The sequence below is a fragment of the Solanum stenotomum genome, chromosome 3 (genome assembly GCF_019186545.1).
Source record: "Solanum stenotomum isolate F172 chromosome 3, ASM1918654v1, whole genome shotgun sequence".
Lineage (NCBI taxonomy): Eukaryota > Viridiplantae > Streptophyta > Magnoliopsida > Solanales > Solanaceae > Solanum > Solanum stenotomum.
In genome coordinates this window covers 30,514,784-30,530,485 of record NC_064284.1, presented here as the reverse complement: position 1 = coordinate 30,530,485, position 15,702 = coordinate 30,514,784, and the positions used below count along the sequence as shown (strand labels likewise).

At 34.8% G+C, this 15,702-nt stretch overlaps 1 protein-coding gene across 2 annotated transcripts; it reads right to left on the bottom strand.

Annotated features, from left to right (window-relative positions):
* Positions 1–3,841: 3,841 nt before the first annotated feature.
* On the bottom strand, positions 3,842–13,322 carry LOC125857495 (uncharacterized). 2 transcript variants are annotated; one of them, XM_049537099.1, is made up of 11 exons: positions 13,252–13,322; positions 10,794–12,659; positions 10,211–10,340; positions 10,025–10,113; positions 9,518–9,762; positions 8,929–9,015; positions 8,681–8,780; positions 7,866–8,073; positions 7,656–7,785; positions 4,426–4,483; positions 3,842–4,338 (listed from the first exon to the last, which is right to left on the bottom strand). In XM_049537099.1, exons 2-11 carry the CDS (start codon positions 12,519–12,521, stop codon positions 4,192–4,194), a joined length of 2,922 nt encoding a protein of 973 aa, XP_049393056.1. In that variant the 5' UTR covers positions 12,522–12,659; positions 13,252–13,322; the 3' UTR covers positions 3,842–4,191. The 2 variants fall into 2 exon arrangements, with proteins under 2 accessions (XP_049393056.1, XP_049393055.1); XM_049537098.1 differs by having other exon boundaries at positions 3,846–4,338; positions 7,656–7,788.
* Positions 13,323–15,702: the final 2,380 nt, after the last annotated feature.

The following is a 15,702-nucleotide window of genomic DNA, read 5'->3' as shown; positions in this document are numbered from 1 at the left end:
GATAATACTTAACATGAGGATATAAGTAAAGAAAATCTGTTGAGATGTTATGAGCAAAGGAAATGTACCACAGTAATGAGAGGAGTTGGAGCATTCATATCATTGCTTTCACATCCTCCGAGTGCACTGAGAAGTAGTAAAACAGTTTAGTTTTTATCAGCTAGGAAAGAAATTGCAGAGTTTGAACACAACAAACAGCACAAGAACACAATCAAATTCTAGGTGTGCATTTGGATCCTAAACGTGTTCACTGTTCCAAAGGACAATCAAGACTGAACAACTTAATATAAGACTACAAACAGCCTCTGCAACCAACATTCTTATACAATAAAAATAGATCAATAAGTAAGATGTTCATTTGCTGAACTTCTTAATCCCCTATCCATTATACGTTATCACTCCTTAGTCATCCAATAGTTACAACAGTAATTATTTCTTTTTAGTAGTAGTAATTTTCCTGTAATAGTGCGGTTTTTCATTCCTGTAATGTTAGGTGGGAACTTGCTTGACTAATGATATTTCTCTTGCCACTAATGAAGTTCCAACATACCTTGAATGAAACCCTAGCTTGAATCTTGGAAAAGGGGGTTTGTAGCTTGAATGGGTGAAAATGAACTCATTGATGAAGTTCCAACATACCTTGAATGAAACCCTAGCTTGAATCTTGGAAAAAGGGGATTGAAGCTTGAATCTTGTATTCTTGCCTTAAGAGGAAACTTGGGAGAGAAGAAACAATAACTTGGGAGAATGAGAGGGAATCAAGAGGTTAGGATCTTAAGGAATCAGTTATACCCACTTAGAATAGGCCAAAATGACATAGTATAGGGATTAAAACAGTGGGAAAAGACTAAAATAATCTTGACTTATAAATGTCAAACAACTTCTACAGGAGCCCTCCACGGACATTTCAACACTTCACGGTTCGTGAAGGTATCCGTGAATGTAGAGGAGTCTGAGTTCTGAGGGCTAACTTATACGGAAGCCCCTACAGGACGTACAACACTCCACAGTCCACACAAGCGTCCGTGAAGGGCAAGATTCCTGAGTCCTAGGGGGTTCTGTCTTTCACAGTCAGTGAATCCATCTGTGAAACTTACCTCCAAAAGTTCCAATTTCTTAGTTCAAGTCCACGGGTCCTTCATGGCTCATGGTTCCTTTCACGATCTATGAATGGGTCTGTACAAGCCCATTTTTCTGCAACATTTCAGTTCTTCTTGTTTCCAAGGTCATGTTTGGTCTTAGGAACCTTCGGGTGTTTCACAAACTAGGGCTAAAGTTCTTAGATATCAGAACTCCAAAATTCTTTACTATACAGTCATTCAAGTGTGTTCATTGTGCACAACTAATCTATAAGTCTCTTAAAGCCTCTCGACTCAATTAAGAGAATCTCACCCAAAGTCATTCTCAATCACTTGAGTGTCGAATTAATTTGTTCATATTGTCATAATTTTCAAGTTAACTATCTTCTCTCTATCTCAAGTTATTAGATGGTGGTTGGTAGTACTAAATCCATGTTAATGAATAATTTTCCTAGTTTATACCTCTATGGTCAAGCATGCAAGAATACATTAATTATTGTCAATCAACTTTAGAGAAAATGTCATGTATGAAAGGAACTTAGTACACAATAATCACTCTTTTATAAACGGCTGTTTTACTGTAAAGCATTCATTATCATCATCTCTACCCTAAGTTTCATAACTCTAGCTACTCAGCTAGTGTACAATAACAATTATAATAATTTAAACTACTGAAAAATATAAATGTAAGAGATAATAAGAAAACCTTTGATTAAAGCACCACTTGCAAGTTAATCTTGTTAGTTCCACAATAATCGTCTAAAACTATAAAGTAAACCCTAGAAACTAAGAACAATAATTTCTAATATTTAATTTTTAAGTCCTAATAGCTATTCTAAGAATTTGTTCCTCTTTAAAACCATCATCAATATATATATATATATATATAGGGAATCGAAATCCTAATCCCAGTTGGACTCTGCGTTGACTGGGTCAAACCTAGTCTAAAAGACAAAAGAGGGTCGCAATGTGAGGGGCATTGAGAGGAGCCCTGCCTCGCAGTGCAAGGCTCATCTCGCACTTGTCCAACTTTTGTGGAGTCTTTGAAGTTTAGTTTCTTGATAAGTGCGGCGCGAGGTTTATCTCATGATCCTTTCTGGAGCAATCTTCCTTCATTTTTGCCTAAATCACTTTGCTTTATGTTTTTTATCCATCACATGGGTCTTTTGTTGCTATCTTTGGCCTGAAATTAAACATAACATATCCATTAGTTCATCACAGCATATCATTAATAAACACAAAAATTTCACAAGATTATACTTAGAACTAGGCTAAAATATGGGTAAAATGTGGTGTTTAAATGAGTAAATACACCCCAAACTAAATCAGCTTTATATAGCTTACTCCTTCATTTGATCCCTTATGACATACCAAAGTTGCCCTCCAAGCTACAATATCTATATTTAGCGAATAGAAATATAAGGGCTATATAACAAGCACGGCCATGCCGAAAATATAGTAATTATCTCAACAAGTTCCAAGCTCATCAAATACTATAAACAAGGTGTATCACCAAACCCTTCTTCCCCATCACCTAAATGATCATATGACCCTAAAATAAGGTGAATATTACTCCATTTACTTATTCCATAATGTACAGACCCTACTATGCTCAAATAGATATACATAACTCATGACTTTTGATCAATATATAAACTTTTCATCACCTCAAACTCACAGAACCATTCACGATCATGAAAGTGGTCGTGAAATGCCATCCATAGCTGTGATACTCACCATAAGTTGTGGAGGTTTCCTTATTTAGAATTTCATCTTATCTCTCCCTCAAGCACATCTATCTTCACAGTCGTAGATCAACTTTATGGACTATGAAAGCCATCGTGGTTGAGCTTGTCTAGTAATGTCCACTGTTTATGGAGGTGCTTTTATATATATTGGAGATGTACGAAGGTATCTTTGTTTCACAGTTGTGAACCACACCATATTGATATGGTCAAATACTTAGGCCTTAAATAGTAGTATTAATTCATATGTCAAGGAATGGATCGTATGTACCACATACAGTCGTGAATCACATGCATCTTGGGTTGGCCTCATTTGTTTGACTCCTAAACTTACTCATCTCTTGGGATAACCTTTTTACATTTGTGTTCTTAGCCTTAAAGGCTCAAATTATTATGAATTTTATCGACATCAACTTGGTCGTGCATGTACTATAAGCTACAGGGTGTTACGGTGCCATATGTGGGTGTTGATCATTATGGGACATATAAGTGCGATGAAGAGGTATCTAGACAAAGGAGAAGGTTTTTGATTGCCAAATGCTCACAAAGGGTGAGTGTTGAAGAGGCCAGAAAAGTGTAATATGAGGAAATGACACCCATATACATAAGCTCATGTTTGATATGTTGAGAAAAAGAATGATCATTCTCAAGTACAAATAAAGAGAGGAGGCTAATTTTAGAGACATGAATTTTATGGAGCTATTAATTAAGAAAGAAAATAAGATAAATATGGGGAAAGCAGCTGAAGAGAATATTAGCCATATAGCTTCTTGCTTAAAAGGAATATTATCAACATATGAGTTATTATTAAGGTGAAGATGCACATCAAGAGCTCATGAGAATTGAAGATGTTGCAAGAGTGCAGATGAAGACGTATCAAGTTTTATCAAGCAAAATGTTTCTTTCAATCATTTGCATAACTATAAGACTCTACTGTACCAAATTGCCTTTGTTTCATTCTATCTGTGGGTGAATCAGATACCAATAGTAAGCATCCCCTTGTCCATGGCCGTCAACCATCCCTATGTTCTTTCATTTGCTGGCCACGAAACCCATCATGGAAATTTCTCAAACATTCTGCTTTTATATATGAATTGGCTCTGGACATTGAATACTTTGCAAACCGTAGACTGTGATTCTATACATTTGTACTTTCAGGATTAGAAAACATCTTTCTTAGCTAATGCTACCTAGAGATAGTTGCACATGAAAATATACATGAGTAACAGCCCTTAAATTCTCTCCTTTAACTACGAAAAAATAAGGTTAACGGAGAAAAAATAATTTGGCTATCAAAATTACATGGTTGTGTCGTCTTTTTCTAATAATTTACCAGCTTACTAGATACTCCTTCCAAAACTAGCTTATTATCCACAGGCTGATATCTTTTTTCTCCGCTTGTAACATTTGTATTGGACAACACCTTTTTTTTCTAAAACCTTACTATCAGTAACTTCAGCTTGGTATTGCAGACTAGTCTCATCCTGACAGCCAAGAGGAGCTTGTTGGTTCGCCTGTTCAAATACCACAAACGATAATACTTAACATGAGGATCTAAGTAAAGAAAATCTGCTGAGATGTTATGAGCAAAGGAAATGTACCACAGTAATGAGAGGAGTTGGAGCATCCGTATCATTGCTTTCACATCCTCCAGGTGCACTGAGAAGTAGTAAAACAGTTTAGTTTTTATCAGCTAGGAAAGAAACTGCAGAGTTTGAACACAACAAACAGCACAAGAACACAATCAAATTCTAAGCGTGCATTTGGATCCTAAACCTGTTCACTGTTCCAAAGGACAATCAAGACTGAACAACCTAATATAAGACTACAAACAGCCTCTGCAACCAACATCCCTATACAATAAAAATAGATCAATAAGTAAGATGTTCATTTGCTGAACTTCCTAATCCCCTATCCATTATATGTTATCACTCCTTAGTCATTCAATAGTTAGCAGTAGTTATTTTCCTATAATAGTGCAGTTTTTCATTCCAGTAATGTTAGGTGGCAACTTGCTTGACTAATGATATTTCTCTTGCCACCTTTTCACTTAGTGGGCCATTTGCCCATTAAAAATATTGAAATATCATTACAATCCCCCACTATTTCAAGATTCTTCAACGAAAAAGTACTAAATCAAAGAGCAAAAAGATTGTTGGATTTGCATGGCCTTAATGCAATAGGTTTTGGTGTCTTTTGAACTATGAACCAAACTTAGACCGATAAAATTTAACTTACAGAATTACGGGTGAAATAATATATTTCTATGAGCCAATAATTCTTATTGTAAGTCAGAGATTATATTAATCACATTTAGACCTCTGTAATTTTGTTGTTCAACACGATTTTGTGCCAATAGGCTCTGAGCGTGCCTGGTTATTCATGAGAGCTCTAGAAATTAGGCCAAAATCTCATAGGAGCAGCCTTGCTCCACTTCACATATAGGTGAATTCATCAAATGTAAATTGTTTTGAATACACCATCCTTAAGGACTAAAATTCATTAAAAGTTATAACTCATCCCTCACAATTAGTAACAGTTCAACCACTCTCAATTAGTGTGCATTAATATCAACTTGTTATTAACCATATGAACCTACTTCATGGAACCTCCAATCACAAAGGTTGGATTACCATAGTTATTGACATTCATATTGGCCTTAAATACCATCACTTTTGAGGTATGAAGAATTAATTTTCTTCCCACAGGTCTAGTTAGTGAATTGGCCGAATTCAGTTGACTTCACATAATCAATGAAAATTATTCCATCTCTCAATAGTTGTTTTATGACATTATGTCTCAATTTCATGTGTGCGCTCCTGCAATTATAAAATTTATTCTTCACAATAGCAATTGTGGCTTGACAATCACAGTGCATAGACACATGATGTAATACATCCTTTATTAAAGGGAAATTCACTCAGAAATTTCTTAGTCACTCAACCTCGAAACCAGCTAACTCCACAACTACAAACTTTGACTCAATAGTTGAACTAGCAATGATCGTTTGTTTAGCTGATTTCCACGATATTGCACCACCAACTAAGGTGAACACATATTCACTAGTGGATTTTATCTCATCTATATTAGAGATCCTTTTTTTTTTTTGAGAAAGAATTAGAGATCCAATTTGCATCACAATACCCTTCTAAAGCTGAAGGAAATCCACTATACAGGATACTATAATTCATGGTTCCTCTCAGATACTTCATCAATCTAATTAATGCAAACCAATGCTCTATATTGGATTATGAGGATATCTACTCAATCTACCACAGCATAGGCTATCAGGCCTAGAAAAAATCATTAAGTGCATCAAACTCCAAATAATTTGTGCATATTTAGACTGAGCACTGGTCACCATTATTCTTTTTCAATTGAGAGTTAGAATTGTAAGGAGTGGTCACAGGTATCACCTTAAATATTTAAACTTTTTAAGAAGCCTCTCCACATAACGTTCTTGTCAACATTATATCAAATCCATTCCTTATAACTTCAACTCTGAATATCATATTTACTTCACCCAAATTTTTCATATCAAAATTAGTAGACAAAAATAGTTTGGTACTTTTCACAATATTTGAACTTGTACCAAATATAAGCATGTCATCAACATATAGGCATACTATCACATAATCAATGTCTACCACTTTAGGAGGATAAACACATTTATCCACTTCAATAGAAGAAAAGTTGTCTTTTAGAAAGACTTGATCAAATTTTTCACATCACTATTTAGGAGCTTGTTTGAGGCCAGAAAGAGATTTAATTGATTTACTAACTTAAATTTTCTTGTCCAAGAATAATACATCCCTCAGGTTGAACCATATAAATTTCTTCTAAATCACCATTTGAGAAAGTTGTTTTTACATCTATTAGATGAATGAAAAGGCTAGTGAATTGATGTTAAGGCAATTAAAATTCGAATAAAAGAGATTCTAGTCATTGATGTAAATGTATCAAAATAATCAATTTTTTGTTTTTGAGAAAATTCTTTTGCTACTTAACAAGCTTTATATGTATCTATAGATCTATCAAGATTAAGTTTCTTTTTTGAAAATTTATTTACAACCAATAGGTTTTGCACCAGGAGGTAAATTTGTCAAAATCCATGTATTAGTTTTCATTATTGAATCAATTTCAATTTCATTGCCTCTTTCCAAAATTTAGCATCAAAGGAAGATATAACTTCAAAATAATTTGATGGTTCATTGTCAACCAGAACAGTTTGAAAATCATTTTCATAAGAAAAACACTCACTTTTACTCCTTCGCAGTTCCTCAATATTAGAAAGACTCGCTATTTATTTCAACAGGTGCATGAGAAATTGTATCACAATGAAAAAATATATTCAAAAAATTCAGCATTCTTTGTCTCAATAATAGTATTGCAATCAAGCGCATCACTCTTTAAGACAAGAAATCTATATGCAGATCTCTATCTTCAGCATAGTTAAAAAGCATGCAATCAACAGTTTTAGAACCTATTTTACTTTTTTTAGGTTTAGGGAAAAGAACTTTAACATGGCACTCCCAGACTTAAAAATATTTCAAGTTAGGTTTATAACCTTTCCACAACTCATAAGGAGTTCTGCCAATTCTTTTATGATGAATCCCATCTTAATTAGTTCTAATGCTCCTGATAATTTGTGGGGTAAAGCTATATTCTGCATGTCATTTGTCTCCTAAAGACATAATTATCAAGCTTGAATAGGTTATCAAAGTCATATTACAATTTTCATGTTACGTTCTGCATAATTTGAATGTTATATCTCTCTGATTACTCCCTTCTTCAGTCCTTAAAAAACAGAGAAAACAAAAGGGAAACATACTCTGCATATCCTTGATCCACAATTTCACTCCCTTCAATTTGCTCAGCTTGGAAGACCTCAGAAAGCGCACTGTTTCCATCCAACTCAACAGTCTCCTTGCTTTTTATGTGGTCAAGTTGAGTTTGATAAGCTTCTGGATAAAAATGAAGTTTTAGTCCATCCATATCAAATCTCCATCTCCCTCCACAGTAAATGAGGAGTTTTACATACCTGTTGATTCACTTGATACCTCTGGAGGGATATCCTGGAGGAGTTTCTGACACATTACTGTACCCTGGAAATCAAGGAAAGTGTAATTCAAGAAGTTTAGCCTCTGAGATTCTTTCACCATTGTGAAACCAAATGAAGTGGTCCATGTGTTTAGCACGGTGGGGGCAGCAGGCAAAACTAGCCTCTCAACTCCTAATTCCATTAGTTTCTGGAAAGAATAACAAAATTGCATTAGTTGAAAGGCAAGCAGATCAGATGGCAAGCATATTCAATCTATGTCAAAGCATTCTCATCATTATCCCACGTACGTAGCGACAAAGAAAGAAAACCATATATGTGCACCATACCATCACTTATTCTTAACTAGAATTGAAGTCCTTTTGTTTTGATAGGTAACCATAACTTGACATCGATGTAGCATAACTGAGCATTGAAGCCAACCAAAAAAAAAAGCCCTAAGACTGCTGCTTAATATGACATCTAGAGAACCAAAATAACCATGTCCAAAGGTTTTTCTCTTATAAAATGCATTTTTATGCTTCCGATAAGGAGAGCAAGCTAATGTCCCCAAACAGTCAACTCAAATGCATAGCCTCGAAAATGTTAATTATATAACCATGGAATGAAAGAAACACATGACTAAAAAATAAAAATTCAAAGATATCTCCTATAAATTATAGCTTTCATGAACATCCCTGCTTAATAAAGTAATTATTGGTGATCTTTTAAAAACAGACATTAGTTACATCCTTAGCAACAACTCTTCCTTCCGCTCCCTGAAGAAGGAAAATGAAAGAAAAAGTAGATTTGCATACCTTTTCAAGCTCATTCATTAAGATGCGACACATTCCAAGTCTGCGGTACTGAAATCTTGTTGCCACAAGAGGAACCTCAGCTACCTTTTCTCCATAAATCCTATGAGCATGAAAATTGTTAGCTTACTATCTAAGATTCAGTCACATTATTCAACTAAGTTTTCATACTAAAGAGATTTATACTAAAATGATAGGTTGAGAAAAGTTTACTTCAATGAATAATATACTAATATATAATGGTTGGATACCTCACAGTTGCTACTGTAATCACTTCATCATTTCTTTCCAGAAGCACAGTATAGAAACCTTGAAAATTTAAGCGATTCAGCTCTGACCTGCAATTTCGAATTACAACTTTTTTCAGAGCATAAATAATTAAAACATATAGATACAAGTCTCTGAAAGTAGTGTTTAAGCAACTCGAGAGTTAAATACTACACTTGCTAAGTAAACCCACAACAATTTGCTGTCAAAACATCTGGTTAGAATCGAATACCATACTCAAACATCAGCTAGGTACTGCAGCTTAGAAACTAATACGTGTTCAAGTTGAGATAAACCATGTCATCTACAGTTTTTTTACACAGAGTACCATGTTATCTATAGTTACAAGTACTAAAGGCACTTTCAACTTCTATTTATGGCAAGTCTAAAATCAAGGCTGATTAAGTTCATGAATGGTAGAAGCTCTAATCTAACCTTTGATAAAAGAGTGTCAACAATGAAAATGTCATATGAGATGCATAACTTTGTTTTCCATAAATTATGCAGTTCAACAAGAATATTTGCACAAAATTCAACAAAGGTTACTCAAGAATTTATAAAGCTGGATATTACCATCTATTAAAGATAACATCTTCCATAAGATCCCTCCTTGTGTAAGGTTCTTCGACAGGCTCAAAGCACTCATGCATCACATCCAAAGCGACACCAAGTTTACTATAAGTCTCCAAGACGAACTCATCTTTAGCAGCATCCGAATCAAAATCATCAGGTTTTACGTATTTCAATAAAGTCCAAGTGAGGTTATCAATCCCCACCATAACTGGCTTTGCCAAGAGTTGGTGGATACCCAAACATATCTGCAACAGATATTAAGTTGACTTAGACAAACTGTTTCTTAAAAGTAAACTTCAATAGACAGAAGAGGAGACTCATTTAACATATCCCTAGGATTGATAACATGGGAATAATCAATAAGAAATTCTTTTAAGATCCGACCGGTCAACTGCATTCTACACTGAAAATAACCTCTCAATGAGACAATTGACAAGAAATGGAAGCTGTGCACTCTACTCAAGATGCAAATGCTTTCTATTCTGTGTTAGGCATGAATCCAAATACCTGCTCACATCTCTTATTGCAAAACCATTTTCCTACAGGATAACAATCCAGCTTTTGAAGACCCTTATCTCTCACGCACCGAGCATGATCTGTACATAATTGATCAACATCAATAATGCCAAACATCCACATAATCCTGTATAAGCTGCTGTAGGAACATAAAAAATTATCAAAAGGGCTTCTTACACTTGTGCTCACACTGACAACAGATAAGTAGACTGCTGTCTGTAAAGTGGTCTTTGTTTTTATCAAATCTGCTCTCGCCACACATTTCACAACAGCATGATGGGCAAAACCACTCGCCATCGGGAACCTCCTGTTTAAGCAATGGAATGCAGTTGGTATCAAACAGGTGTAGAACCAATATGCAAAATGCTCTCTCTCTCTCTCTCTCTCTCTCTCACTGCCTAACCAATGTAATTGACAATATGAATCACAGGGCATCTGCAACCCATAACACCAACACTATTTTAGTATAAACCAACTCCAACGGCTCCAACCCACTACACTAAAAAGAATATTCACTTTATATTATTCCCTCTCTTCAATATTATATTATTATTTTTTATTTCATTTATATTTTCAAAAGTTTTATATAATACAAATAATAATAAAATAATCAAAAAGAGATTTGGTGTTGATGAATAGTATAACACCAAATTTGGTGTAACACAATTTACACACTAAAATAGTGCAAGAATTGTTGTTGGGCTGGAGATGGGAGAAGAAAGAAACAAAGGTACGATAAGAGCGACAGAGAGAAAGACACCTTCATTCCAAGGCAACCAGTATGAAAGGAAGATGGGCATTCATCACACAGAAGTAATTCACCACCGTAATGGCACACAGAACACACATTGTCATTTGTGCCCAGATGGCTGCGCTTCTTCAACAAAGGTGATCTCTTCCTCGTGTTTCTTACAATACTCTTTTCTTTCATCTGCAGTTGACAATCAAGAAGGGATCGTCCATCTTCCAAAAATATATTTGCTGAAGGTCTGTGATAACTGCTTCCAGCATGCACCTCAAAATTGCTAATTCCATAAACTTTTTGGCAGCACTTGCATTTGATCCCTGCACGAGTGATCCACCCTTCTGCCATTGGATGACCATCTTTTTTCACACGATACTGCACTTTGGCACGGGGCAGAACCACATTATTGTCAATCAACCAAGATAAAACTGTTCGAGGTGTATGATGCAAGGAAGAAGAAACTATTGCCTGCCGAGCTCTTTTACTTGATCGCAACTGACGAGCTGAAGACTGAGATTCTGTACCATCTACTACTGTTCTTGAAGATCTGGATTTTCCTTCTTTCAACATGTTCCACCCACCTGCGTGGTTACTTTTCTTTCTTGTTTTGCTGATTTCACAAACTGTGACTTTATTAAGTTGAGCAGGTTCTTTCGGAAGTGGCAAGACAGAAAATGTCGCCATTGATAATTTCTTACATGAGGTCCTCTGAGGTGCCAAATTCCCCTGAAATTCCAGAACATTTGACCGGGAAAATAATTCAGGCATCTGTCCCTCAGCTTTCCACTGCTGCATACACCATATGCATGCCGTTCGAAGAGAGATGAATTTTTTCCTCCCATGAGGAGGACAATACCGCAGTTCTCTCCTGTCCCCTTTCTGACAATAAGAAAATTTCCATCCTATTGCAGCGAGGTGTTTCTTAGCTTTCATGATCATAGACTTCTTTTCCCCACTGTTCAACTTCTTATAGGCAGGATTGTCTGTTGATCCCAGTAAACAATAGTCAATTACAGCTTCAGGGCAGATTTCAGGAGGAACGATTGGTTCTTGAGAAGTATATTGCAGCTCAGACACCTCACTACATGTCTGTGCTTTTGCCAGGCAAGTAGAAAGGTTGAGATCATCAGATGAACCATCATATGATGTTTTTTGGCCTTCTACCCAAGTTTCTGACTTTTCCAACATCTTACAAACTTTACGAAGTGATTGAAATATCTTCCCATCAGGAGCCACATACCGTGTCCTAATGATGTTGTAATCCTTTGCTTGCTCAATTTTCCATCCTAAGTAAGACAAATGTTCCTTAAGTTCTTGCAAGGACTCTAAGGACCTATGGTTCGACATATAATTATCATTGCACTTGGAAACTGCATCAGGACAAAGCTCAGTTTCATGGGAGATGGTCTTCCATTCAAGTCGCTTCCTCTTTCTAGAATGTTTCTTATTGGAAGACTGAAAATTCAGTCTCTCACTCTTAGTAATTGACAAAGTACCGGAAATTTCATTTTTAGGGGGATGTAAAACTGACAAAGCATTAGGTGATATAGCTGGTTGTTGTTCTTGGCTTGGCAGAACTGAGTTAAACATAACACTACCACTCATTGGAACATCCTCTGAGATTGGTGCAAAACCCTCCGAAACAAGTTGTTTTTCTACAGGCTGAAGACATGATACATACGGATCCACACACAGCATCTCCCCACTAACCGAATTGCATATGGCTTCAATAAAAGGTACCATGGCTGAGTTATCAAAATATGTTTCAACCTTGAGTATAGCTTGATGAAAATTCTATCAATTGCCTCCTCTACAAATTCTATCAATCCTAAAAGCCACTAAACCAGTGCTTCAGCTTTCTTATCATGTTCTTGAAGTTTCCTGAAGAAAAAATTCAAGAATTTAGCTTTCATGAAGTAACTGAATTTTTTTATGGTAAAATTCTTCATTCAATTAAAAATTCATGTTCCCTCAAGATTAAATTCAACCAATTCACTGATTACAGTGGCATAAGAATGAATTCATTCAATTAAAAATTCATGTTCCCTTCAAGATTTATTTCAACCAATTCTCTGATTACATTGGCGTAAGAATGAATTCATTCAATTAAAAATGTATGTTCCCTTCAAGATTAAATTCAACCTATTCACTGATTACATTGGCATAAGGATGAATTCATTCAATTAAAAATTCACGTTCCCTTCAAGATTTAATTCAACCAATTCACTGATTACATTGGCATAAGGATGAATTCATTCAATTAAAAATTTATGTTCCCTTCAAGATTAAACTCAACCAGTTCACTGACAATGGCGGCTCAACCCAAGGCCACCCAAAAAAAACCAAATTCAGTTCGCTCTAATACGAAAACATACCGAAGATGCACAAAAAAAAAAGAAACAAATTCGACCAAGAGGCAAGATTAAACGAAGAACCAAAAGCACTGAGCAGACAGAAGAAGAAGATTACATACCTATAAAAGAGTACCAATGAAGGCGATGTAAAATATTATTTAATTGTGAGAAGTACCGTATTAACAAAAGATACCCTTTGTTATTGTATTGTATTTGTATTTTTATTGTTAAGCTACTCGGCTAGAGCAGTCAAATTGGATTGGCCCATTATTTAATTTGGGTTAATTTATACGGGCTTTGAAATTTGACGGATTAGGTCGGGTTGATTTTTGGTAAAATTACTAAAGTACACTACATATGTTTACCTATTATCAATTAATCCCTTCTCTTTCATAAAAATTCAAAAATCCCTACTTTTTCCCCAATTCCTATTTTCCGGATACTTTATTGTGAAAGAAATCAAACCCATCTTCCTCACCCCCAAAATCTCGCCTATAATCTCTCCCACTACCAAATCAGTTACCGCTTTCAAAGCAATTTGATTTCCAAACGATTCAACAGTGTCAAAGTTCAAAATAGGTATTCTTCTTCTTCTTCATTTTTCTTTCAAAATCAATTTTTTGTTTCAATCAATTTTGGATTATTTGTCACAATGGATCATCCGTCTTTTAATATTGGGATTTCCCAATTAATAACACCTAACAATGAACAAATTTTTGAATCTGAACACCGAAACTTGAATGAACAGAGGTCTAAAAGCTTGCATGCAACGGCATTAATGGCGAATCGAACTTCTTCCAAGAGAAAATCGAAAACGAAAGTGGGGTCATCATCTAAAGCAAAGGATGCAAAAACTAAAAAGAAAAGGGGTAGAAAGGTTGCCCCTCCCATTTTACGACCAACACAACCCATGGTATGTCTATCTTTTGCTTTTAATTTTACACATTGTTGAAAAATAAACGTATCTAGTGTATATTGTAATTTGTAGAAACACTGATTGTTTGGGTTTGAGTTTTACTTTTAAATTTGTAGATGAAAGATATGGTTGTTGAAATAAAGTATATGTTACTTGTGATTCATATATCTGTTTATCAATTGCTGATATCTTATTGTTGATTTTAAGGTTTCATTGTTGAAATAAAGTATCTGTTACTTGTTGATATTAAGGTTTCATGGTTGAAAAAAAGTATCTTTTACTTGTGATTCATATATATATGTAGATGATAGAAAAATAAGTATTTGTTTTACATTTGTAGATGAAAGACTAGTTTAAGGCAAGTTTTGTGTGCTGCGATTTGTATTTAAGATAGGCAAATTTTGTATTTAAGATAGGCAAGTTTTGTAATCTGTAGAAACACTGATTGTTTGGGTTTGAGTTTTACTTTTAAATTTGTAGATGAAAGATATGGTTGTTGAAATAAAGTATCTGTTACTTGTGATTCATATATCTGTTTATCAATTGCTGATATCTTATTGTTGATTTTAAGGTTTCATTGTTGAAATAAAGTATATTTTACTTGTTGATATTAAGGTTTCATGGTTGAAATTCATTGTATGATATAGAGGCTATTTGTTGTACAATGGATCATCCGTCTTTTAATATTGGAATTTCCCAAATAATAACACCTAACAATGATCAAATTCTTGATTCAGAAGACCCCAACTGGGCAGAACAGAGGTCTAAAAGTTTACTGCACCGATATTAATGGCAAATCAACTTCTATGAAGAGAAAATCGAAAAAGGAAGTGGGGGAATCATCTAAAGCAAAATATGCAAAAACTCAAAAGAAAAGGGGTAGAAAGGTTTCCCCTCCCATTTCTCGACCAACACTACCCATGGTATGCATTTCTTTTGCTTTTAATTTAGACCTGTCAGTATTGTATCCACCCAACTTTACTTACACATTTCATTCAATTTATAATGTATCTTCTTTCTGTTTGCAGTGAATGCGAAACGTATGTAGCTGCTTTTGCTGAATTTCTGAGTGACGAAATGAAGGTCCCATCGATTCCTTTTCGAAGTGACTATCTTCGCTTAAGATATGCAACACTGTTATGGAAATATGGTACCGACAAAGCCAAGGCGGAATACGTTAGCGAGAATGATAATCCTACAAGGCTAAATGTGTCTTCATTCCATTGACAGATGATGAACTGATAAATGTAGAATAGTAGTTTATTTACTGACTTACAGTCAAGATATAAGTTTTATTGTTTTGAAGATACATTAAGTGTTTTGGAGTATTCCTCCCCAAGCCAGGTCAACATTATATTTCTAAGTAATTCATACTTCTAAATTTGAAGAGTTTTTATGTCNATTATTATGTACATGAAACACAATTGCGTCCACAAATATCAAAATTGTATGTATATGATATATAATATTGATAAAAAATACTACATCCGATACTTTATTATTAGTAGGTACAAACTTTAGAAAAAGATATTATGTATATGATATATCATTGCTTCAAATGATACCTTTTTTACATGTTGCCTCTTTTAACTTTGGCACACATCGTTACAAAGATATTAAGTATCAAATACACAAAATTGATACTAAAATTACT

Coding starts and splice junctions, on each gene's coding strand:
- LOC125857495 (XM_049537098.1), bottom strand. CDS start 12,521: ATGGTACCTTTTATTGAAGCCATATGCAATTCGGTTAGTGGGGAGATG. Junction 8,074..8,680: donor TAATGAATGAGCTTGAAAAG/GTATGCAAATCT, acceptor TATTCTTTCCAG/AAACTAATGGAATTAGGAGT. Junction 7,789..7,865: donor GGTATCAAGTGAATCAACAG/GTATGTAAAACT, acceptor ATTTTTATCCAG/AAGCTTATCAAACTCAACTT.